Source organism: Mytilus californianus, unplaced genomic scaffold (genome assembly GCF_021869535.1).
Source record: "Mytilus californianus isolate M0D057914Y unplaced genomic scaffold, xbMytCali1.0.p SCAF_7, whole genome shotgun sequence".
Taxonomy (NCBI): domain Eukaryota; kingdom Metazoa; phylum Mollusca; class Bivalvia; order Mytilida; family Mytilidae; genus Mytilus; species Mytilus californianus.
The window spans coordinates 29754028-29778808 of record NW_026262723.1 but is presented as its reverse complement, the minus strand read 5'-3'; the positions used below and the strand labels follow the sequence as shown (position 1 = coordinate 29778808).

The window sequence follows — 24781 nt, the reverse complement described above, 5'->3', positions numbered from 1 at the left end:
CCTAGACCACCGTCTACGTTGCTGCCCTGAATCCCCGACTAGGGTGCTATCCTGGACCAGCTGGGGACTTTGGGCGGTCCATAGCCTCCTCCCTTGCCGAATCACTATAAAGTCCACAAGTATTCACAAAATAGGAGTTTGGGCGTGAATGTGATGTGAATTTCATAAGCATGGCATACCGGGAAAATGCCTGAAAAAAGTTATCATTTTCTGCATAAAATGGTCCAAAAAAATTGTTCGCCTCGCTTCGCTCCGCGATCGTTATGATTGCACTTTATTTAAGTCCAGCTACGCCACTGGTCTCTATAAAATTTATCTCACATGAGGGGGGGGGGGGGGGGGGGGGTCATCACTTCTATTCCCATCTTGATCAATGTTGTATATCTTTTTTCTTTTTTGCCATGATTTTGTCAACCTCTCTATAACTTTTGATTCTCTTTAAGTAGATCCATTAGGCAGAAACAAATATAAACAACACAACAAAACTTTCCTTTTCTTTTAAACAGCATTTTATGAGGCAATAATAACAAACAGTCATACAAAATTCTTCCATAAAAATATCTCTATCATTCAAAGGCTAGACTTTGTAACATCTATATACACAACCATACAATATAGTACAAAGTGTTACTATAGAAACCATATAGGGCTGTTCCATTAAAATATACAGGAAACACAGGTAGAAATTTTGGAAATCAAGCAGCCAAACACAGAAAGTAATTGAACAGTTTTTAATAATGTCATTCCAAAAAAATAATTCAGAGAGGATATTGTCTTGCCTTATTGCTGTGTATATTTTAATGGGACTGCAATTATATCAATTAAGTATTTAAAGGGGTACCAAACACTTTGATTAAAATATATTTGACTCGTTTAATTTCCATAAAATTTGGACAAAATATTAACTTTGACTTGACAAAAAAAATAATTTTTTAAGAAATTTGAACATCACAATTTACAGGAATAATTGAATTGGATATATAGCAGTTTGACAAACACTACTTTTGATCATTAAAAAGCTTGATTTCTCTTTACTAAAAGAATGTGATTAAAACTTTCAGCTGATTTTTGAAGAGTTAACTCCCTTAGGTGTTCTGCACCCCCTTAAAATGAGTTGTGTCTGAATTTAACTTAGTTGTGAGTAACATTTTCAAATGCTTCATCATGATTTGATTGGATGATAATTTATTAAACAATGAATATATAACGAATGATACAGTGATATTTTTTTTGGTGCGTATGGAATTATTTAACCCACAATTCTTAAGATTTCTACAGGGAGATATCTCAACAATGTGAAATGGTACATAGGATTCTGTTGAAATCAGAAAGAAGGATCTTTAAATGACTTCTTTCAAACATGCAATGAGAAAGTTGCTTGACAAAGCTTAAAAGTTTGAATGTGTAATAATAGCATGGTCCCAAATTTAGCTGTTAAAATGGTGTTCAAGACCCATGTGAAACATCTGAACAAAGGATATGTCAAAAATTAATTCTGTTCTATCTATGTAATCATTTTAACTTCCTTTTGTCACTATCATATCATATGACCTAACATTCAAATATATATTGGGTGAACAAAGTTTTAATGTGAACAGTATTTAATAACTTTGATAGCAATTACAAGGGGAGATAACCTACCTACCTGAGACTTTATTTTAAAAACATAAAACAGAGATTTAACAATGTTAATAACAATCAATGTTAACAATAGCCCTATTATCTGTTTAAATGAGGTTTTAACAAATTGGCAAAACTTTTGGCAGACTGTTCCTCAAATAAAAATATTGGATGTATGCAACTTTTAAAATTTACGTAAGAATTCAAGAAGTGTTTAAATTCTTGGGCCAAAAAACAAATATGTGTGTTTAGAGTTTCTTTCGTAATAGTGTTTTTTTTTTTTTGGTCACAATCTTTGAAAAAAAGAATTTCAGTTCTGATATTATAAATACCACTTTATGGAACTTTTTTCCATTTGCAATTTGTCAAAGTGGCGATGTCTTGACATGCAGTCACAATTTTAATGAAATAAGTTAGTGGAAAAAAAATTCATTTGATGGTGAAAAGTTTTGAAAGAAACCCTCATAAAAACTTATGGTCAGTCAAGAAACCCTAAACCCATACCATCTCTTTATATGGCCCATTTGAAATCTCTTGTGACAGTCTTGTCATACATCCAAATAATTATTTTTGGAACAGCCCATGTGACACTTTCCCTTCAAATTGTAAATACATTGTACCAGTACACCTACTGGTACCTTAACCTAAGTTTTTATGAATGTTGATAATGATTAAATTTTGCTGTTTACAATGTAACAAAAAATGTTAACAATACGAAAGAATCATAAAAATATACCTAATCTATTTCTACAGTAACATTAAGCAGTTTTCTGATAATTAAATAGATATAAAATAATCTCTTACCTATGAATTAAACAAAAAAATGTGATAATTTTTTTTTGTCCCTGAATAAATGCAAGTTAGATGTGTGAGTCGAGCTCATAATTTTCATATACCTATCTACGTACTGGAACTAATCCCGTAACAAAGTTCTTAGTTATTAAAAAAAAAACATATACAATATTCTAATTAAAACTAAAATAGGAGGGACAATAGAGAGGCAATAGATATTCTAAGTTCAAAGTTCAATTGATAAATCTACTAGTATTCAATTTAGAGAATATGCAGATGAAATAAAGATACATTTAAATAAATTGCAAAGTCAATGTTTTGGTATATATATATGGAAACCTTAAAATTCAGTTTGAAAAACAAAACAGTAATGAATACATAATTTGAACCATGAAATTGAGGTTGAGGTCAGGTGTCGTCTGTCAGACAGACCTGTATACATAACAATGATTTAAAAGACCTATTGGCCTATCATTAAATTAAGATGAGTTGATCAATATAACATGAAAATTATGTCAAGGTTTTGTAACCCCCATTTAACAGACATGTACAACCAACTATGATTTCATTCACCGATCATTTTTTTTTTAGAGATTGACCTAATTATAAAAACTTCACTCTTACTCTAAAAAGTTATTAAACCATTAATTTGTTTGAAATTTGCAGCTTCCTAAAAGCTTATTAATCATTCAACAGAATTGATTTAATCTGTGTTACTTAAAAGCTTTACAGAATGCACCTATAAAATTTGTTGACACAAGCATTACAGTGATTTCTAAGAGTTATCTCCCATTACCTATATGATGAAGATGCACAAAGAACAATACACTTGTGTAAGGAATGGATTGTAAGACACAACGATCACTGTATATCTCTGTTTCATTAAGTAGAAATACAACAACAATTCAAACTTTTGGCAATTATGATCTCGTACTTACTTTATTAAAAATGTTTTGAGGATAACACGAATAGAATAAACTGCTTCGCTGAGCGCAGCTAGATACGCCCCCAGAGGTCAAACCCGGAACAGTTGGGGCAAAAATGGACACAATATTCAAGCTTGATTCAGGTCTGATTTTGGATTATAATTAAATATTTGACATATTTTAGGTTTCTGAATAAATGTAGTCAAAGAACTTGAAATTGGTTATATGAATTGAATTTATGTTCAATTAAAGATTTCTTGCTGTTGTGCAATACTGCAATATGTAGTAAATCTGTTGTCAGACTATAAACAAATAAGTTCAATTAATTCTCAATGTCATATTAGAAATTTATGAAAATTAAAAGGGAGCTTACATCAATAGATATAAACAATTCACCAAAGTTTCATGAGAATTGCTGACAGCATTTTTGAGTTATTGTCCGAAAACTGGAAAATCACCCCTTTTTGTAATGAATAAAACCCCATAACTCAGAAATGGAAAATGTAAAATTTATAAAATTCTAATGGAGCTTACATCAATACATAAAAACAATTCACCAAAGTTTCATAAGAATTGCTGAAAGCATTTTTGAGTTTTTGTCCGAAAACTGGAAAATCCCCCCTTTTTTTATGAATAAAACCCTGTAACTCGGAAACGTAAAATCTAAAATTTATAAAAATCAGAAGGGAGCTCATGTCAATAGATATAAACAATTCACCACAATTTCTTGCAAGTTGGTGAAAGCATTCTTGACTTATTGTCCGAAAACTGGCAAATCACCCTTTTTTTAATGAATAAATCCCCATAACTTGGAAACATAAAATCTAAAGTTGATAAAAAACGATAGGGAGCTCACGTCAATAGATATAAACAATTCACCAAAGTTTTATGCAAATTGGTTTTAGCATTTTTGAGTTAATGTCCGACATGTTGACGACGGACAACGGTATACCATAATACGTCCCGTAAACCGGCGTATAAAAAGAGAAACCTTTAGCACTCTCTTAACTAGTTCCAACACCATTTTCGCTATTACTAAAATATATTGGTAGACAATGGTAGATATTCTAATTTTTATGTATCTGATTAGAAATTCATGAATCATAAATTTTTTTTTTTAATTTCGTAGTTAATATAATTCGAAATATAAGAATATTCTTGGTCCCTCCATCATTAAAATCTAATGGGGAAACCATGTCAGACAGTCTTGACACATATAAGGTATTTGTGATAACCAAAAAAAAGTTAGAATTGTAAATAATTGGAAACACTAAGAACAAATTAAAAACAATAGACCAACTCACCAAATCATCCTAGGGGTAGTCTTTTTGGCAGTTCCAAATTATGACATGAAAATCTTTTAGAACAAAAACATGCAATATTGCATAACAACTATATTTTGATTTAATATGACCCTTGACCTTTTTTTAAGTAAAGGTCTTGTTGAGAATCAGTCAAATTTGAAATATAAAAGCATGGTAAAAAAACAAAAACAAAAACACATAATGAAGCAAACATTTTATCTTGCACTGCTCTGTGACTGCAATTGTTGGTCTTTTATTTTTCATAACAGAACCTAGGAATGTGAGACGATTTTTTATGATATACAATGTATCTTTACTAAGTTATCTCCCTTAATTTGTTAAATAACAGTGCAGTCTACACAATTCATATTTCTAGTGATCAGATCAAAAACTAAAATAAAACAAGATACTTCTAAAACTAATTTATTTTTTTTTTTGCACTGAATTCAATTCGATGTTAATTATCATCATATTTCTCAACATACTGATTCTTCAACAGACATGGACTTTAGAATAACTTTAGGTAATTTTAAAAATTCAGCACAAAAAAATTACAGACTGTGAACACATAAAAATATTGCATGCACAAAAGCTGGAAAAAAAGCAAATTTCACAAAGAAGCAAAAATATATACAATGTACAGATAATTCTATCATATGAAATTCCCTCTTTTTTCTTTAAGGTCTGTTCCAAAATAATTATCTGAGTGTTTTAGACTGTACATGCAAATAAACTTCTATGAGTGGTTGAGAGAAGGACATATTTTAGCATCAAGCACTTGATAACTTGTATGGACATTTGAAAAAATACCCTCAAAGACCCCTGTAAATTTTTGGGAACAGTTAATGTTTTCTATGTTTTAATATTGCTTTTTTTTCTCCTTTTTTTTCGTTTTTGTTTCTAAAAACATGAACAATCTTGTAGGTGTTCAATATCAACTTAAATTTTGGAATTTCTTTAATATTTCTTTTATTTAAGCATAGAGAATAATCATTGTATTGAATGAGGCAATTTAAAAAAAACTTCAAGAAATATTGAATTAACCATGTCATGAATGTGTACAAAGTATTCAATTTTTATCAAAATAAAACAATATAGTTTGATTATCAAAATACTTCTAAAAATGTTAATATTCCATAAATTAGGTTTGCAATTTCCACACTGTTAAAACTATACAGGAAAAGCATACTAACTTGAGAATTAAATAAACTCTTTCAAAGATCAAAGACAATTGCACTAGAACAGCACTTTTGTATCCTATTTACTTTTCACTTAAGTCACTTGACATTAAACAGTGATTGAAAAAAGTGTAAAGAAAGCAAAAATAAAATGTTTGGCATGGCTCCAAAAACATTACTTAATCTGCTGAAAAGGACAATGAAAATTAGGGCGAAAGTCAATCTCAAGTATCTTCATAAAGGATTTTCCAGTAAAAAAAAAATTTCAGCCTGACAGATTAACAAATGTTTGATTCATTGCATGATTGGTCCAGAATTAATCAATTAGATAACGAAATGGATGAAAACGGTCAAACATATCATTAGCACTATTTATTTTATAATCTGTAATTTTATACTTACTTATTGATATAATAAATACATTTTAAGGTTTTAGAAATTGTTTTTTGAGATCGGAAAATTTGAGATGAATTGAAATAAAAAATCATTTAGGCAGGTTTATCATGTTTATGTAACGACAAATTTGTCAACAAGAACAATTTTTTAAGGCTATTTCACTTAAATATAACATGTCCCAAGGAAGGTACAATGAATTCACTTCTATGCAAAGCTGCCAAAGAATTCTAACAAAAGTTGCACCAAGATAATTATCACTTTTATATAAAAGACCATCAGTTACCACTCTGCCTTCCTTAAGAAGATGCTATTGTTAATTGAAAAGCCTTGAAAGATACACAAAAACTATATAGAAATACTTCAAGTAAAGAATTTCTGTTTGACTATTCATTGTAATGACCATATAATGAAGAAAAAACAAAATGCTGAGCATAGATGAAACAACTAATGGCTATGTAACAATGGGGGAAAATATGACATAACTCAACAACAACATAATGTGGGATTTTTATAATGTTTGACGAAAAATGATAAATTTTATAAAAATAGATAATTTATCAAACAGCAGTCGTTTCTAGATCATTCCATTCTTCTTCGTCGTCCGTGTCCGACAAATCCTCCTCGCCAAAGTCTGTGTCACTATTTGCCTCACTACTTAATTGGTCACTACTGCCCTCCCCGTTAGACGGCAACGTGAATTTTGGTCGTTCGTGAGTCATGTGACTAGGTGATCGTGTCCGCGTTATCACAGGCGACTGATTTTCTCTTCGAGAGTTAAGTGTCAGTGCCGTTATAGAATGGGGCATCCCGTCCACACTATGGTCCGAGTGATTGGAAGTGGAGTTTTTATCACATATTTGTTCTAATGTTTTTGATCGGTGTCGTAATCCTTGCTGATCAGGGACTTTTAATGAAGAGTTGTATAATCCACAATTTTCAGGATTGGTGAAATGAAGTTTGACCTACAAAAAAAAATATACATTCAGATTTATTGTTTATATATTAATTCTTCCTGAATGCTTGACCAAATAAGATTGTTAAATTTTTTTTATAATTAATGTTGGGTTTATTTGTTCTCAAATCTTCTAGGGTTAAAGTTGAGTTCTGACATCAAATCTCCTCGTCATTTTCTGTGTTTGTCATTGTGTTGGCATGAAAAACTTGTTTGTCATTGTGTTGGCATGAAAAACTATCAGAAAATGGGAGCAATGCAAGATCGTTTTTGGAATTAGATTGACAGTAGCCAAGCCTGATGTCACAAACAGTTAATATATATTTTTTTGGCTGATCACCAGGAAAGACTTCACAAGTTTGCCTACATGTTATCTCCTAGACAGATTCTGCACAACATCTGATGCAAATCAATATTAAATAGCCACTCATGAAAGCTTAGTTTGAAATATTTTAACTCTCCACAAGCCCAACATTTTATGAGCCATATTGAGGTATGATTTTTTTTCTATGTAAGAAATAGATCCACTTTATTAATGTTACAGCTGTATTGATTCTTATTATAAAGCTAGAAACATACTTACCAGGAAATAAGGACTAAAATAATTTGTGAGTCTTATTTTTGAATTGATTCTTTTTATGTAAGAAATAGACCTACCTTGTAATAAGAACTTAATACCTTTTGGTCTAATCTTTGGACCCCTTCTTCACAATAGACCTAACTGGAAACTAACACTAGAATAATTTGCGAGTCTTATCGTTGCACTGATCCTTTCGATGTAAGAAATAGACCTACCCAGAAATAAGAAGTTAACACCTTTTGGTCTTTACCATCTTTAGACCCCTTCTTCACAAGAAATAGACCTACCTGGAAATTAGGACTAAATAACTTCTTGTCTTTATTTTCGATCCCTTCTTCACAAGAAATAGACCTACCTGGAAATAAGAACTTAATACCTTTTAGTCGTCATCATCTTTAGACCCCTTCTTTACAAGAAATAGACCTACCTGGAAATTAGGACTAAATAACTTGTGAGCCTTATCTTTATTAGCTTTGTCTAGTTCACACTTAGGAATAGTCACTGTGTAATAATTACTGGACCCTGGAACTTCTCCTGCCCAAGATTTCCTTCCATTTTCTTTTGGCTTGTCGTCTGCCTCCACAAAAAATGTGTTTAACCAAAATTGAAACATTTTATCCTGCAAAGAAATAAATATAAATTTACTCTGTAATATTCTGTTATAAATTTTCTTTAAATTTTTCATGTTCACAAGTATTCTTTAAAGTCACCATTGCAACTTAACTAATCTTTTCAGTGCATATGTTGGCAGTGGTGGCCATCTTGGATTTTCAATCAATGTTAAAATTTTGTCTACTGATTCTCCACAGCAAAAATGTATAAATATAAAACAGCTGTTTCTTTGAAATAAATCAAACTCTGGCATACTTCTTTTTCTTTCTTTTATTGTGATCTGTTTTCAACATGTTTACGCATAAAATATTTTGAACTGGTTTTAAAAAATATACATATTTGAATTCATTGAACAACCAGTTTAAGCCAGAAATTAAGCCACAGTTGTCTGTCCCAAGTAAAACATGTAAAAAGAAGTGGTTGATATCTCTTTATTTTTGTCATTTTAAGATTTCAATGTTGATGGTGATTTTTTATGATCTGGTTGATTTAGGGTCTGCCATATGGCATGAGCACTTTGATCCTAAATATCAATCTGCTTGCATTGGTGGGATGATGACTCCTTGGTATTCATGTATCTCTTTTTGCTCATATATATTTTCCTGTTGAAGAAACTTGCTTGTGTCATGTTTATTATGTGATAATTCTTTCATGTTCTGCACTTAACCAGAAATTGTAATGAAAACACTGAATAAATTCACCAAGAAGGTTTTTGTTGCAAGGGGACATTTTAATAATGGATAATTGCAAAATACTGTGGATTCATAATAATTCGTGGTATACCAATTTTCGTGGATTTTGTGGATAAGGTTATCCAAAAATTTAAATGTTCAACTAAGTACATATTTTCTATAGGCTTGTATGCAGACTTTGGCAAAACCATAATATCAAATATCAACAAAAATTGAGTTTTCCTCAAACCATGAAAATTAGTTCCCACGAAAATAATGCATCCCCATTATTATATCCTTGGTCACTAGTATTGGATCTTGAACAAGCCAGAGTCAAACGATCCTTAACCAGATTTGTCTCCCTTTGAGCATACAAATGACCTTATTATATGACATCAATTTTCATGCTCTTAAACTTCATATTTGATTTTGTGTTTCAACTGTTTTGATTTGAGGGTCACAGATGAGTCTTATGAAGATGAAACTTGTGTCTTGCTTGTAAAATTAAAGGCCTTGTATCTTTGTTGAGTTTTGATAACAAAATATAAAATATAATTTTGCTAGCTAATTTATCTCTTGTATTCTGCTTTAGCTGACCTATAATTTTACTGAACTAATAAATATACACCAACTAGCCATATTACATTATGCACAAATTTAATTAATGAATAATTACTGTGGATTCATTTATTTTTGTGGTATCTACTGTTGTTGTTGGAGAACAAAATTGCTATTTTGACAGAATCTAATTTTGTTAGTTTTTTTTTTTTTAACCTCATTTCAAAAAAACAAAACATTTGTATTTCATTCTAATATGACGATCTTCTTTCGCTTTGGAAACAAAGCCATGTTCTAATTCCAAAAGAACGATGGGCTGCACATGATTGACATCACAATTGAAATTGCAACGTCAGTTGTATTTTGAACAACACCGGAGATCAAAATGGGCATTTTTGTTGGTGTTGCCACTAGGAAATTAGATAATAGATAAAATCATTCTAAAAGTAAGTTTACATGTATTTGTTCATTTTTTTAATCGTTTTTTAAACATTTGATTTTCTGTTATGTTTTGGCTTCATCAAATCAAAATGACTGCCTTTTGAACATGTATTATGGGTCCAATTCTCAGTACAAAAGTTCTAAATTTTCCTATTAGAATCGAAATAATTCTATCATGTCATGCTCTATGCTCACTTCAAAATGGGTAGGCATTATATTTTTCAACATTTTACACCTCGCTAACACTCAGTATAAAGATATTGACAAATATAATGCCTTCCCATGTTAAAATGAGCATAGAGCATGACATGAAAGAATTATTTCTTAATCAAGTATTTGAATTCAGGGTTTCCCCCTACCCACAAAAATTGATACCCCAAGGATATAAATGAATGAACAGTACATTTTCTACTAGTACTACTCTCAAAAGGACTCCATCTGGCTTCATCACATAAAACATATTATACATAATTTGACAAAATCATAGTTTTAATGGAATAAAACATTTTCAGAACAAACATCTAAATTTCGATAACATTCTGCAGAAATATTACCATTAAGCTTTCAATTCATGTTGAATAATGGAAAGCAAAACCAGGATCTTAGCATAAACATTAAAACTCAGGACGAAGCCATGCATTTGATTGGACACATTCATATTTCAAAAGCCTATAAAGAGGTACACACTTTTATTTAATCCTATGAATTTCAAACTGAAAATCACCTAAATGACAATTTACCGATTTTCAAAAGAAACACAACAGTTTTCATATTTTAAAATATGGGACAATACTGAATACTGTGGATTCATTATTTTTCGTTGGATACCAGTTTTCGTGGATTTCGTGGTTACAGGGGAACCACAAAATTAAATTTTCAACGAATGACAACTTTTCTATAGGCTTGTATGCAGACTTTGGCAAAACCATGAAATTAAATATCCATGAATATGCAAGTTTTCCTTAATCCACGAAAATTGGTACCCATGAAAATAAATGAATCCACAATAATTAACTAACAACCAGAGCACACAATAACCTTTAAACTATTGCAGATTCATTTTGTTTCCTTGGATACCAATTTTCATGGATTCAGGAAAAATTGCATTGTGGTGGATATTTGATTTCTTGGTTATGCAAAAGTCTGCATACAAGCATATATATGAAGTTTGTACTTCTTTGAACATTTAAATTTGTGGTTTACCCTTACCCATGAAATTCACGAAAATTGCTATCCCAAGAATAATTATGAATCCACAGTATATGAATTTTACTGGCTGTATTAATATTATTTTGTGGTTATCATAATATTTCATAATCCCATGGAAGTGGTGTGTTTCTTTAATGATCAGTATACAATTGCTCTTTATCAGCATGTACGCATATTGACAAAATTGCTAATATCAAAAATATGCTTTTGTTTTTTGGTTAGTGTAGAGCTGTCATTGTCCTCAACCATAACATTAGTCTAATGTCTGTCATGAGAAGAGGTAGGGTCCAGCTAAAAAAAGTATTTTATTGTTTCCATTGGAATTAGTGCAACTTTCTCTATATTTAGTAAAGGTTAATTCCAATCACAATCATTGGCAGAGGAAAGATGAGAGTTTTGAGAAACAAATTAATTTAGGCCCCAAGATAAAGTCTTCAACGATTAGAGAAAATCTATGTCAAACCGCTCGTTATCTTGAACCAAACCCATCAACTATGAAAGTCTCAAAGAATTTGCACTTCTAAAATTAGTAAACATAATCAGACTTCGATAATTTCTGAAAAACAGTTCAAGAAATACCTGTAGTTCTCTCTGATTTTTGAAGAATTTTACAATACTGCACAAAAGCTTTAATGCAGCTATCTATAAAAAGTCACCCGCATTGATAAACTATCTAGCTCAAATGTTTTCCTGTTGTCTTAATGTGTTTTCTGTCTTGGAATAGTTACAAGTTCCTACAGTTCATCAGAAATGTCTATAAGTTCATAGTACATATACTGTAAATTCAGAAATTAATGTGTGCATTTATTATTGCGATTTTGTCATTTTTGACTAAAATGCGATTTTAATTTTTGCGATATTGAGAAAAATCCTGTTCAATTCATATAAAAAATTTCAAAATGCGAGTTTAAATTATTGCGATTATAACCCTGTTGCATTTTTCGCAATAATAAAAACATCGCAATAATTTCTGAATTTACAGTACTTAAAATAAACTAATGTTTAATACACCATGGGTTGACAAGACTACTGGCAAAGAAATTATCTGCAAAATCTAGCAGTATTTACGTCTATCCATATCATATCTCCCTCTAATACTTATATAGACCTAGGTCATGACTGAGGACAAGGTCAGCCAATTAGTAGTGCCAGTTGAAAATCAAAACCGGTGATGTTCTGCCGATTTATCGGTCCGTTTCTTTAAGATTACATATATATACTAAATATAGCACACAATATTCACCCCAACAGAATCCATATTAAATATAGTGAAACTGAACTGAAAATTAAAATATATATACTCTTTAAATAATACATGCTTTAAGAGAATAACACACTCTGCTTAAAAATACCATTGAAATTACTTTTAAGGTTTCAGTTTAGTTATAGAGTTGTGATTTTCCACACTCAAACTAACCATTACATCGATTCTTTAAAATGAAATGGGGGAGGGGTGGGGGGGGAGGTCAATTTTGTTTTGGATGTGGATTGCAGGTCATTTATTGTTGTATGTCCATTTGATGTACACAAAATTATTTGAAGAAAATATGCTGGTGGTTTGATCGATGCTAAACAAATGCAAAATAAATTTTGTGGACATAACAGGCTTGAACAAATCCAGCGATAAAAAAATAAATTCAAAATAAAGTTGTAATATGATGTAGACAATTGAATAAGGTACATGTATTTACACAGCTATGTATATATTTATATATAAACATTTAATTGTGTGTTGCCACTATGAATACTCTTATGGCAAAATCGAAAAAAGCATAAATATACAGGCTAGTCTCACTTACTGGCAAATAAATTCAGAAAAATGTTTGTAACTGAAAAATGTTTCCTGCGAAGACACATTTTAACTTAATTCTGAGGTGATAAAATATGTAATCTTATTTTAACTATCAACTGCTGCTCCTGAAAGGAAACTTGACCAAAGAATGTTTGGGTGGACTTAAGTGCTTGGGTGTTTCATATACAAGTCTCAATTATTTGGCCCTTACTTTTGGTATCGGCCATACCTGATGAAAGTAACCAAACACAAAGCTTCATAATCAAAAGTTGTTCAGACGGAAAAAATTACTGGTACCTGCCCAATTTTATTCTATCCAAATAAAGAGAGGGGGAGACCAGTATATTTCTAAATGTGACCAATTTCTATCTCATTCAATAGCTTTCAGATCTAGTTAATAAGACAATCATTCATATATTTAGTAGACAAGTTTCAAATATTGTTTCTAATACTAAGAGATAAATTTAATAATTTTCGTCAAGAGCATTAGTTCAATCTACATTGTAAGAAAACTGCATATACATATAATATCAGAACTAACTAAAGAAACTTAGTTAAATTATGCATGTTCATAAAAAGCAGTAGGCATTGGTAAACAGAAGAAAATAAAACTATAAACAGTGTGGGCCCTTCAAATACATATCTTCATACTAAATACACAAAAAAGAACAAAAGGTATTCAAGACCCTTATATGATTTATGTGTATATATTTCACAATGCAATTCCGTACCTTTGCAAAGGTGACCTGTCAAAAACAGCAAAAAACTCACATTTTCAAAATTAGCTTTTTATTTATATTATTAAACAGATATGTACATCAGTGAATTAATGTGACATTCATTCACTCATTTTGAATTCTATTTACCGACATACACATTCTGGGACTAGTTTTAAGATTTATAGCATTGACTTTTAATGAAATTAAAATACAAAATGCTTGGAAAAATCTCTCGTTCTACACATTCTCGCTTCATGTTGATGCAGCTTCATTGACACATCTTGACAACACCTATTGTAATGACGTCAGGAGTATGAAAATAAATTAATTCTCACCTGAAATAGCCTTTAATTTGACCGGGAAATCAAGGTATTTCATTGCAATGAAATTTTTTGGAATTATTTTACTACATTTATTATTCAGTTTTATTGTCCTTTTTTTGGAATATAAATAGAATTCTGGTCAGATAAAAAATGACAATTTATTCACAACTTTTCCAGACTTAAAGTGATCAAGAGCTTACCATATTGCAAAAACATTTTATCTATTGTTGAAGACTGCTGTTGACTTCTAGATTTCTTTTGATTTTTATAGTGTCATTGAATTGCTATCTCAACAAGTGAAACTGCGAGCTACTGCTAACTGATGATACCCCCGCCCAAACATGGATAATTTTAATAGTATAAAAATATGTAAGTGTGCGGTAAACAGGAAGTGTTGAGTGATGAATCTGAAAATGCATCACACAGTACAGCTCACTCATATAAACCTTGAAACCAAATTTCAGAAATCCTTGTAATGTAGTACCTGAGAAAAATGCGACGAAAAATATTCATGGGACTGACTGATGGACGGATGGACGGATGGACAGAGGTAATACAGTATACCCCCACTTCTTTAAAGCGGGGGTATAATGAAATGAACCTCACATCTCCTCTTATTCATAACAACATTTAAATCTTGCTGTAAGAGCTATGCCAGAGATTTATTATTGCGGAGAGAGAATGAGATGGAGGTTGGATGGAACTTTCTTCTCACACCAACCATCCATAAAAATTTAACAAGAAAATTGAGATTTTATTCATACCCCTTCATTTATTTTTTCATTTTGCTATAGCCCTTAGAAAGAAGAACATGGTCTATATTTCAGGTCATTTCTTCTATTGAAACCTACCACTTCATTTGCAATTTAATTAAGAAATGAATACTTCTTTTTGTAATTTTATTGGGGTGTAAAAGTGTTGACCAAAGCACATTTTGAATGACGCATGATTGTGCCAAAGTGAAACATACATGTAATGTAATTATTACAAAATACAACCCTATCATCATCAAACAGATGTACAAACTATTCTAAAAGCATGTAAAACTATACCCAGTGAAACCTACCTTCTTTTTCATTCTTGGTTTATTATAAAATACAACTTTGATATCACCACACAGTGGTACTGACTGTTCTATGGGCATGTAAAACGATGTTTGTCCCTTTTTGATGTCTTCGTAAACTTTTGATGTGTATACTCGCACCTTAAGTTGATATACTTCAAAAAACGGAGCTGAAAATAGATACAGAAATTGCTGGCAATGATCATTATGATCTCATTGGTTAAACATTTGCTATAAAAATAAGTCTGTAAACTACAATTTTATTTTTAAATTTTCGGGGGTGGGGCAGGACCTAAGTTTTCAATTATGAGTACAAATTATGTTTTTATCTTAGTGAAATTAAAATTAAGCAACTGTGTAACCTTTGACATTTTTTATTAAAGGGTAAAAAAATAAAGAATGTGAGGGACACGTTTTATCAACTTACATATTTACTTTTTTCTCAGTTTTAAAAAGGTCACAATCATAAATAGTAATCGCAAAATCAACTCTGTGTTTTTCAAAATAATTTTGTCTTTATTTGAGAAAAATTAAATGTCAAAATGAGAGCAGGTGATTTATTTATTGACATTTTGACCCAATAAACTAGTTGAAGTTCAGCATGTGTAGGTATTTTGTGTCCAGAATTAATAATCATATTCTTTCTTTTCCAAGAAAAAAACACATCAACCAGGCTTATGTAAAATATACACAAATAAACCAATTCTTGCTAAGAAGCTTCAATTTGCAGTGTTAATACAGAGGACTCTTAATTTAGAAATAAGAAAATGTGATATATTTGCCAAAGTGACAACTATCTATCAAATCACCAAATGACATAGATGTAAGCATCTATAGGTCACTGTACGAGCTTCAACAATGAGCAAACTGATATAATATAGTAAGTTACATAAGGCTCCGACATGACAAAATGTAAAACAATTCAAAGGAAAATAAATGGGGAATGTGTCCATGGGACACAGATGATGCCCCCGCTTGCATATCATATAAAGTTATAAAGGGACATAACTGAAGAACGGTAAAAGGGACGCTACCCAAATTTGTACTTGATCTGAGCTTTGCTTTAATAAGTATTGTGTATAAGTTTCATAACATTTGGTTGAGGCAAACTTAAGTCAGAGAACGGAAAACGAAAAATTCAGCAATTTTTCCCTTTGGAAAGGGGCATAACTCTAGAACGGTTAAAGTGACGCAACCAAAATTCAAACTTGATCTGTGTTTGGTGGTAATAAGCATTTTGTATAAGTTTCATAACATTTGGTTGAGTTTAACTTAAGTTAGAGAACGGAAACGAAAAATTCAGCAATTTTTCCATTTGTAAAGGGGCATAACTCTAGAACAGTAACAGTGACACCACCAAAATTCAAACTTGATCTTTATTTAGTGGTAATAAGCATTGTGTATAAGTTTCATAGCATTTGGTTGAGGCAAACTTAAGTTAGAGAACGGAAAACGAAAAATTCAGCAATTTTTCCATTTGTAAAGGGGCATAACTCTAGAACGATTAAAGTGACGCCACCAAAATTCAAACTTGATCTGTGTTTGGTGGTAATAAGCATTGTGTATAAGTTTCATAACATTTGGTTGAGGCAAACTAAAGTTAGAGAACGGAAACCAACTTTGGGACGTACGTACAGACGGACAAGGATAAACCTTAATGCCATAAGGGCACAAGAGTGCACATGCTGAAATGTCAGGCCTTCTTTACTAACCATTGATTTTATGTTGATAGTCCTAAATACAAAGCTTTACTACAAGTAACACATAAACTTGTATAGTTCGCACTGCTACATAGTCCCCACCCCCTTCTCCCCACGAAATTTTAGGTAAAAAAACTTTTTGTAACTGTTAGAAAAGGTCTAATGAAACTCCGGTAATTTCAAATCCTGTGCGGTCGTTTGCGGTATTTTCTTGGGAAAACCTGTTTTCCATCATCAAACAGAAGCTGAAACTGCTTGTAAATGATTCTAGAACGCTTCATGATTGTTAAAATAAGTTTAATTCACTTAAAAAACAGTTTAGAAACTAGTGTATGTTTAAACAGGAAGTTTAAAAAGCACGTGTAAAAGAAGAAACTAACCGGTGAGAGTCGAAATCCGTACATAACAGATATCACTATAGTACGACTTTGAAAGTAAAACAGTTCCATCCTTTTGATTGATTGATTGATTTTTGGTGTTTTAACGCCACTTTTAAACACCGCTTTTGGGCTATTTCGTGGCGGCCAGTTTTTATTGGTGGAGGAAGCCGGAGTACCCGGAGAAAACCACCGACCTTCGATAGGAAAACTGACAATCCTAGTCAATTAAGATTGGAGTAGAGTGCACCGGCACGAGCGGGGTTCGAACTCACAACCTCAGTGTTGACTGGCTAGTGATTACAGTAGTAACTACTTAGACCACTCGGCCACCGAGGCCCCTTCCATCCTTTTGTAAAACAGTCTTTAATATATCTATCACATTAATGTTTGAAGGGTCTTAAGCTAATACAAACCATATTAGTCAGTATAAAACACCAAAATGGAACGAACAATAATCGATTACGTTTTGTAGTTTACAAATTCTAAGCTGGTTTACGGTTGTCTTTTTCACTATGTTTGTATCGTTTCAATCAAGCAGATACCAGTTTATTTCAACCAATGCATTAAAAAGAAACGAGAAATTTGTAATGAAAGGTTTAGTTTTTATATTTATCAGTATTAATTTGATATTGAATAGAAATAACTTATTAATATGGATGAGTTAAAATTATTAGTTTGAAAAATGATGAGCGCCCTCTACAATATAAATAACAAAGATGGCGGAACGTAAACTAACCACCTCGCCCCCGAAATTGAAATTTTTCTCTTATTTCTTGCTTATTGTACTCTATAGTCCGCACTCTGTCTGGAAGATCCAATTTTGGAGAATAAAACTGCGGACTATACAAGCCTTTCTACGGTAACATGATCCAAGAAAATGAGGTCAAGATAAACCAAACACGAAATACATGTACACCTTACAATCATTCAATAAACCAAACATAGTTGACCTATTGCTTATTGTTTCTAAGAAACAGTCTTAAACAAGAAAACTTAACATTGACCAATGAACCATGAAAATGAGGTCAAGGTCAGATGAACCATGCCAGACAGACATGTACACCTTACAATCAATTTAGGCATTAAATATAGTTGACCTATTGCTTATAGTATCTAAGAAACAAACTTAACCACGAAAACTTAACATTAACTAATGAACCATGAAAATGAGGTCAAGGTCAGATGATACCTGCCAGACAGACATATACACCTTACAATCCTTCCATACATCAAATATAGTTGATCTATTGCTTATAGTTGAAGAAAAACAGACCAAAACACAAAACTTAACACTGAGAAATGAACCGTGAAAATGAGGTCAAGGTCAAATAAAACCTGTGAGACCGACATGAACATCATAAAATATTTCCATACACCATTTATAGTTGACCTATTGCATATAGTATTAGAAACAAGAGTGCACACGCTGAAATGTCTCGCCTTCTTTACTAATCATTGATATTATGTTGATAGTCCTAAATATAAAGCTTTACTACAACTATCACATACACTTAACATGATCCAAGAAAATGAGGTCAAGGTCATATAAACCAAACAAGAAATACATGTACACCTAACAATCATTCAATACACTAAATATAGTTGACCTATTGTTTATAGTTTCTAAGATACAGACTTAACCAAGAAAACTAAACATTGACCAATGAACAAAGAAAATGAGGTCAAGGTCAGATGAACAATGCCAGGCAGACATGTACTACAGCTTGCAATCCTTCCATACAACAAATATAGTTGACCTATTGCTTATAGTATTAGAAAAACAGACCAAAACACAAAAACTTAACACTGAGCAATGAACTGTGAAAATGAGGTCAAGGTCAAATAAAACCTGCAAGACTGACAGGTACATCATAAAATATTTCCATACAACAAATATAGATGACCTATTGCATATAGTATTAGAAAAAAAGACCAAAACTCAAAAACTTAACTTTGACCACTGAACCATGAAAATGAGGTCAAGGTCAGAAGACACCTGCCAGCTAGACATGTACACCTTACAATCATTCCATACACCAACTATAGTAGACCTATGGCATACAGTATAAGAAAAACAGACCAAAACACAAAAACTTAACTATAACCACTGAACCATGAAAATGAGGTCAAGGTCAGATGACACCTGCCAGTTGGACATGTACACCTTACAGTCCTTCCATACACCGAATATACTAGACCTATTGCTTATAGTATCTGAGATATGGACTTGACCACCAAAACTTAACCTTGTTCATTGATCCATGAAATGAGGTCGAGGTCAAGTGAAAACTGTGTGACGGGCACGAGGACCTTGCAAGGTACGCACATACCAAATATAGTTGAACTATTGCATATAGTATTAGAAAAAAAGACCAAAACTCAAAAACTTAACTTTGACCACTGAACCATGAAAATGAGGTCAAGGTCAGATGACACCTGCCCACTAGACATGTACACCTTACAATCATTCCATACACCAAATATAGTAGACCTATGGCATACAGTATAGGAAAAACAGACTAAAACACAAAAACTTAACTATAACCACTGAACCATGAAAATGAGGTCAAGGTCAGATGACACCTGCCAGTTGGACATGTACACCTTACAGTCCTTCCATACACCGAATATACTAGACCTATTGCTTATAGTATCTGAGATATGGACTTGACCACCAAAACTTAACCTTGTTCACTGATCCATGAAATGAGGTCGAGGTCAAGTGAAAACTGTCTGACGGGCATGAGGACCTTGCAAGGTACGCACATACCAAATATAGTTGAACTATTGCATATAGTATTAGAAAAAAAGACCAAAACTCAAAAAATTAACTTTGACCACTGAACAATGAAAATGAGGTCAAGGTTAGATGACACCTGCCCGCTAGACATGTACACCTTACAATCATTCCATACACCAAATATAGTAGACCTATGGCATACAGTATAGGAAAAACAGACCAAAACACAAAAACTTAACTATAACCACTGAACCATGAAAATGAGGTCAAGGTCAGATGACACCTGCCAGTTGGACATGTACACCTTACAGTCCTTCCATACACCGAATATACTAGACCTATTGCTTATAGTATCTGAGATATGGACTTGACCACCAAAACTTAACCTTGTTCACTGATCCATGAAATGAGGTCGAGGTCAAGTGAAAACTGTCTGACGGGCATGAGGACCTTGCAAGGTACGCACATACCAAATAGAGTTATCCTATTACTTATAATAAGAGAGAATCTAACATTACAAAAAATCTGAACTTTTTTTTCAAGTAGTCACTGAACCATGAAAATGAGGTCAAGGACATTGGACATGTGACTGACAGAAACTTCGTAACATGAGGCATCCATATACAAAGTATGAAGCATCCAGACCTTCCACCTTCTAAAATATAAAGCTTTTAAGAAGTTAGCTAACGCCGCCGCCGCCGTAGCCGCCGCCGGATCACTATCCCTATGTCGAGCTTTCTGCGACAAAAGTCGCAGGCTCGACAAAAACGAGAGAAGCTAAAATTGTAAAAATTGAACTTGACCTTCATTTAGTCACAGGAAACAACATATCAAAATTTGAAAAAAATTTGTCAAAGCTTATGCATGTTAATGAACGGACACTGTTTGGCCCCCGCCCGCCTGCCTTACATCCCCAAATCAATAACTGATTTTTCCTTTGAAAATCCAGTTAAAAATGGGTTGAATTTTTATTGTGCATTTCCAATATACATTTTGGTATTTGAATAAATTGTTTTTTTTTTTCTGGTACACCCCACACAACATGTATAAATTTCAACATGAATTTAAAAGGTTCACGTCTTTCCTAAGACTATCTCAATTTTAAGCCAGTTTACAAATAGTTTATTTAATATATAGTTTGCAAATCAATCACTTTTAATCTGTTACAAAAAAAGGTTTTCTGTTTTAAAGCTTAAAACTAACAGGAACATTTGGAGCAGGATTTGCTTACTCTTCCAGAGCACTTGAGATCACTGTTAAGTTTTTGATTCGAAATGGCCAGTATTTAGTTTTTTATGTTGTTTTTGGTGACCTGCAATTGTTTATATTCTCACCCTTTTGTTCTGAGGCTGATAGTTTTTTCATAGGAAATTATACCACGCCTCCTTATTTACATATTTATATATCCTATATCTATGATTTCACTTACAACATCCACTTCCATTATGCATGGGAACTGTTATAAATTCTATGCCTTTTAACAACAATGCTACTGGCTTGTAATCTAATTTGTTTCTAATTAAATATTCATAGTATTCTACGTAGCGTCTCTGGCTAGGAATGGTTACTCCCTGAAATGTACAAATATACAATTAAAATTAAGGCAACTTTACAATTACATATCATGTGATCACGTTAAAAGAAAACAGTAGAAAACTACTACTAACTAAAGTCTATTGGAATTGTATTTTACTGATATAATTGAAACATGAATGTGTCCATAGTGCACGGATGCCCCACTCGCACTATCATTTTCTATGTTCAGTGGACCATGAAATTGGGGTCAAAACTCTAATTTGGCATTAAAATTAGAAAGATCATATCATAGGGAACATGTGTACAAAGTTTTAAGTTGATTGGACTTCAACTTCATCAAAAACTACCTTGACCAAAAACTTTAACCTGAAGCGAGACAGACGGTTGAACGGACGGACAAACAAACGGACGCACAGACCGAAAAACATAATGACTCCTCATCTATCGTAGGTGGGCCATAAAAAATTGTATTTCCAGTCCATGTTTTGCTGCATACCAAATATAATTCAGACCCAAAAACTTCATAGATGAACAATTGCATTATATACAGAAGGTTCTAAGAAATTTTCAAACAAATGAAACATCTGGGTGTTTTGTCAAATCTTTTTGTTCTAGTCAACATGTTCAACTAACTTCTGACACAGTATTTAACAGCATAAATTTCTGAAACAGTATCTTAACTAGACAAACTGTGAGCAGGGCTCATAAATTAATACTATTTCTCCTGTATAGGGTATAGCATGTATAGATAAGGAAAAGTCCATGTTTTGGTATAGGAAACCCCAAAAAATTATAAGGATTAAATAAAATGCTCCGCAGGGCGCAGCTTGATACGACCGCAGAGGTCGAACCCTGAACAGTTGGGGGAAGTATGGACACAACATTCAAGCTTGATACAGCTTTGGATTTGGATTGTGATTAAATATTTGACACAGCATAGGTTTCTAACACAGATTGAATGTGGTCTAAGAACTTAAAAATTTTAAATTGGACATTCACCTATTATGGTCCAATATCCAAAATCTAAATACATGGTTAGATTCAGCATATCAAAGAACCCCAAGAATTCAATTTTTGATGAAATCAAACAAAGTTTAATTTTGGACCCTTTTGACCTCAATGTGGACAAAGTTGATAACGGGGCCCAAAAATCAAAAATCTAAATACATGGTTAGATTCAGCATATCAAAGAACCCCATATATTCAATTTTTGTTGAAATCAAACAAAGTTTAATTTTGGACCCCGATTTGGACCAACTTGAAAACTGGGCCCATAATCAAAAATCTAAATACATGTTTAGATTCAGCATATCAAAGAACCCTAAGAATTCAATTTTTGTTAAAATCAAACTAAGTTTAATTTTGGACCCTTTGGACCTTAATGTAGACCAATTTGAAAACGGAACCAAAAATTAAGAATCTAAATACACGGTTAGATTCGGCATATCAAAGAACCCCAATAATTCAATTTTTGATGAAATCAAACAAAGTTTAATTTTGGACCCTTTTGACCTCAATGTGGACAAAGTTGATAACGGGGCCCAAAAATCAAAAATCTAAATACATGGTTAGATTCAGCATATCAAAGAACCCCATATATTCAATTTTTGTTGAAATCAAACAAAGTTTAATTTTGGACCCCGATTTGGACCAACTTGAAAACTGGGCCCATAATCAAAAATCTAAATACATGTTTAGATTCAGCATATCAAAGAACCCTAAGAATTCAATTTTTGTTAAAATCAAACTAAGTTTAATTTTGGACCCTTTGGACCTTAATGTAGACCAATTTGAAAACGGAACCAAAAATTAAGAATCTAAATACACGGTTAGATTCGGCATATCAAAGAACCCCAATAATTCAATTTTTGATGAAATCAAACAAAGTTTAATTTTGGACCCTTTTGACCTCAATGTGGACAAAGTTGATAACGGGGCCCAAAAATCAAAAATCTAAATACATGGTTAGATTCAGCATATCAAAGAACCCCATATATTCAATTTTGTTGAAATCAAACAAAGTTTAATTTTGGACCCCGATTTGGACCAACTTGAAAACTGGGCCCATAATCAAAAATCTAAATACATGTTTAGATTCAGCATATCAAAGAACCCTAAGAATTCAATTTTTGTTAAAATCAAACTAAGTTTAATTTTGGACCCTTTGGACCTTAATGTAGACCAATTTGAAAACGGAACCAAAATTTAAGAATCTAAATACACAGTTAGATTCGGCATATCAAAGAACCCCAATAATTCAATTTTTGATGAAATCAAACAAAGTTTAATTTTGGACCCTTTGGACCTCAATGTGGACCAATTTAAAAACGGGGCCCAAAATCCAAAAACTAAATACATGGTTAGATTCAGCATATTAAAGAACCCCATGAAATCAAGAATAAAACCCCATTGAAATTGGTCAAGAAATAAGCAATTTATAGGAAGTATCTTCTTTTGCACAATCCTGTGCTATTAAATATTTCTTGCTATTGCGCAATACTGTACAATTGACAATTTCTTGCTATTGCGCAATATTGTGCTATTGGATATTTCTTGCTATTGCGCAATACTGTGCAATTGAAGATTTCTTGCTATTGCGCAATACTGTGCAATTGAAGATTTCTTGCTATTGTGCAATACTGTGCAATTGAAAATTTTTTGCTATTGCACAATACTTATTATATAATAATTTACACATCCTGTTTGGTGTGTATCTCCTACCATATCATTATTATTTGATTTTAAATATAAATCAGAAATAACCAACTTAAAATGGAAAATTTTAAAAGAAACAAAAAAGGAAAAAAAGAAAAAAAAGGAAAAAAAAATAAATCCCCCCCCAAAATTTTTTGAACCCCCATTATGATTCATCACCCCCAAACTCAATCCCAGCCTTCCCTTTGTGGTATGGTACCTTGCAGTACAATTTCAGACAGATCCATACACTTGAATACAAGTTATTGTCTGGAAACTAGAAAAACATGTGTTTTTTGGCCCCTTTTTGGCCCCAAATTCCTAAACGTTTAGGGCAATTACCCCCAAACTCAAACCCAGCTTTCCCTCTGTGATATGGAACCTTGTAGTACAATTTCAGAAAGATCCATACACTTACACACAAGTTATTGTCATGAAACTAGAAAAATGCTTGTTTTTTGCCCCTTTTTTGGCCCCTAATTCCTAAAACTTGGAGGCAATTACCCCCAAAATCAATCCCAGCATTCCTTTAGTGATATGGAACCTTGTGGTACAATGTCAGAGAGATCCATACACTAACACACAAGTTATGTCT

General features: G+C 32.3%; 1 protein-coding gene across 2 annotated transcripts in view; it reads right to left on the bottom strand.

The window, feature by feature from the left end:
* Positions 1-486: 486 nt before the first annotated feature.
* Positions 487-24781, bottom strand: part of LOC127708001 (phosphatidylinositol 3,4,5-trisphosphate 3-phosphatase and dual-specificity protein phosphatase PTEN-like) — a 57788-nt gene continuing 33493 nt past the window's right edge. For both annotated transcript variants that reach the window (XM_052212786.1, XM_052212787.1), the window contains 4 exons: positions 21386-21527; positions 15140-15306; positions 8176-8367; positions 487-7178 (listed from right to left, as the gene is read on the bottom strand). In XM_052212786.1, coding sequence (XP_052068746.1) covers positions 6774-7178; positions 8176-8367; positions 15140-15306; positions 21386-21527 — 906 coding nt within the window. In that variant the 3' untranslated portion in view covers positions 487-6773. The remainder of the gene's footprint in view (positions 7179-8175; positions 8368-15139; positions 15307-21385; positions 21528-24781) is intronic.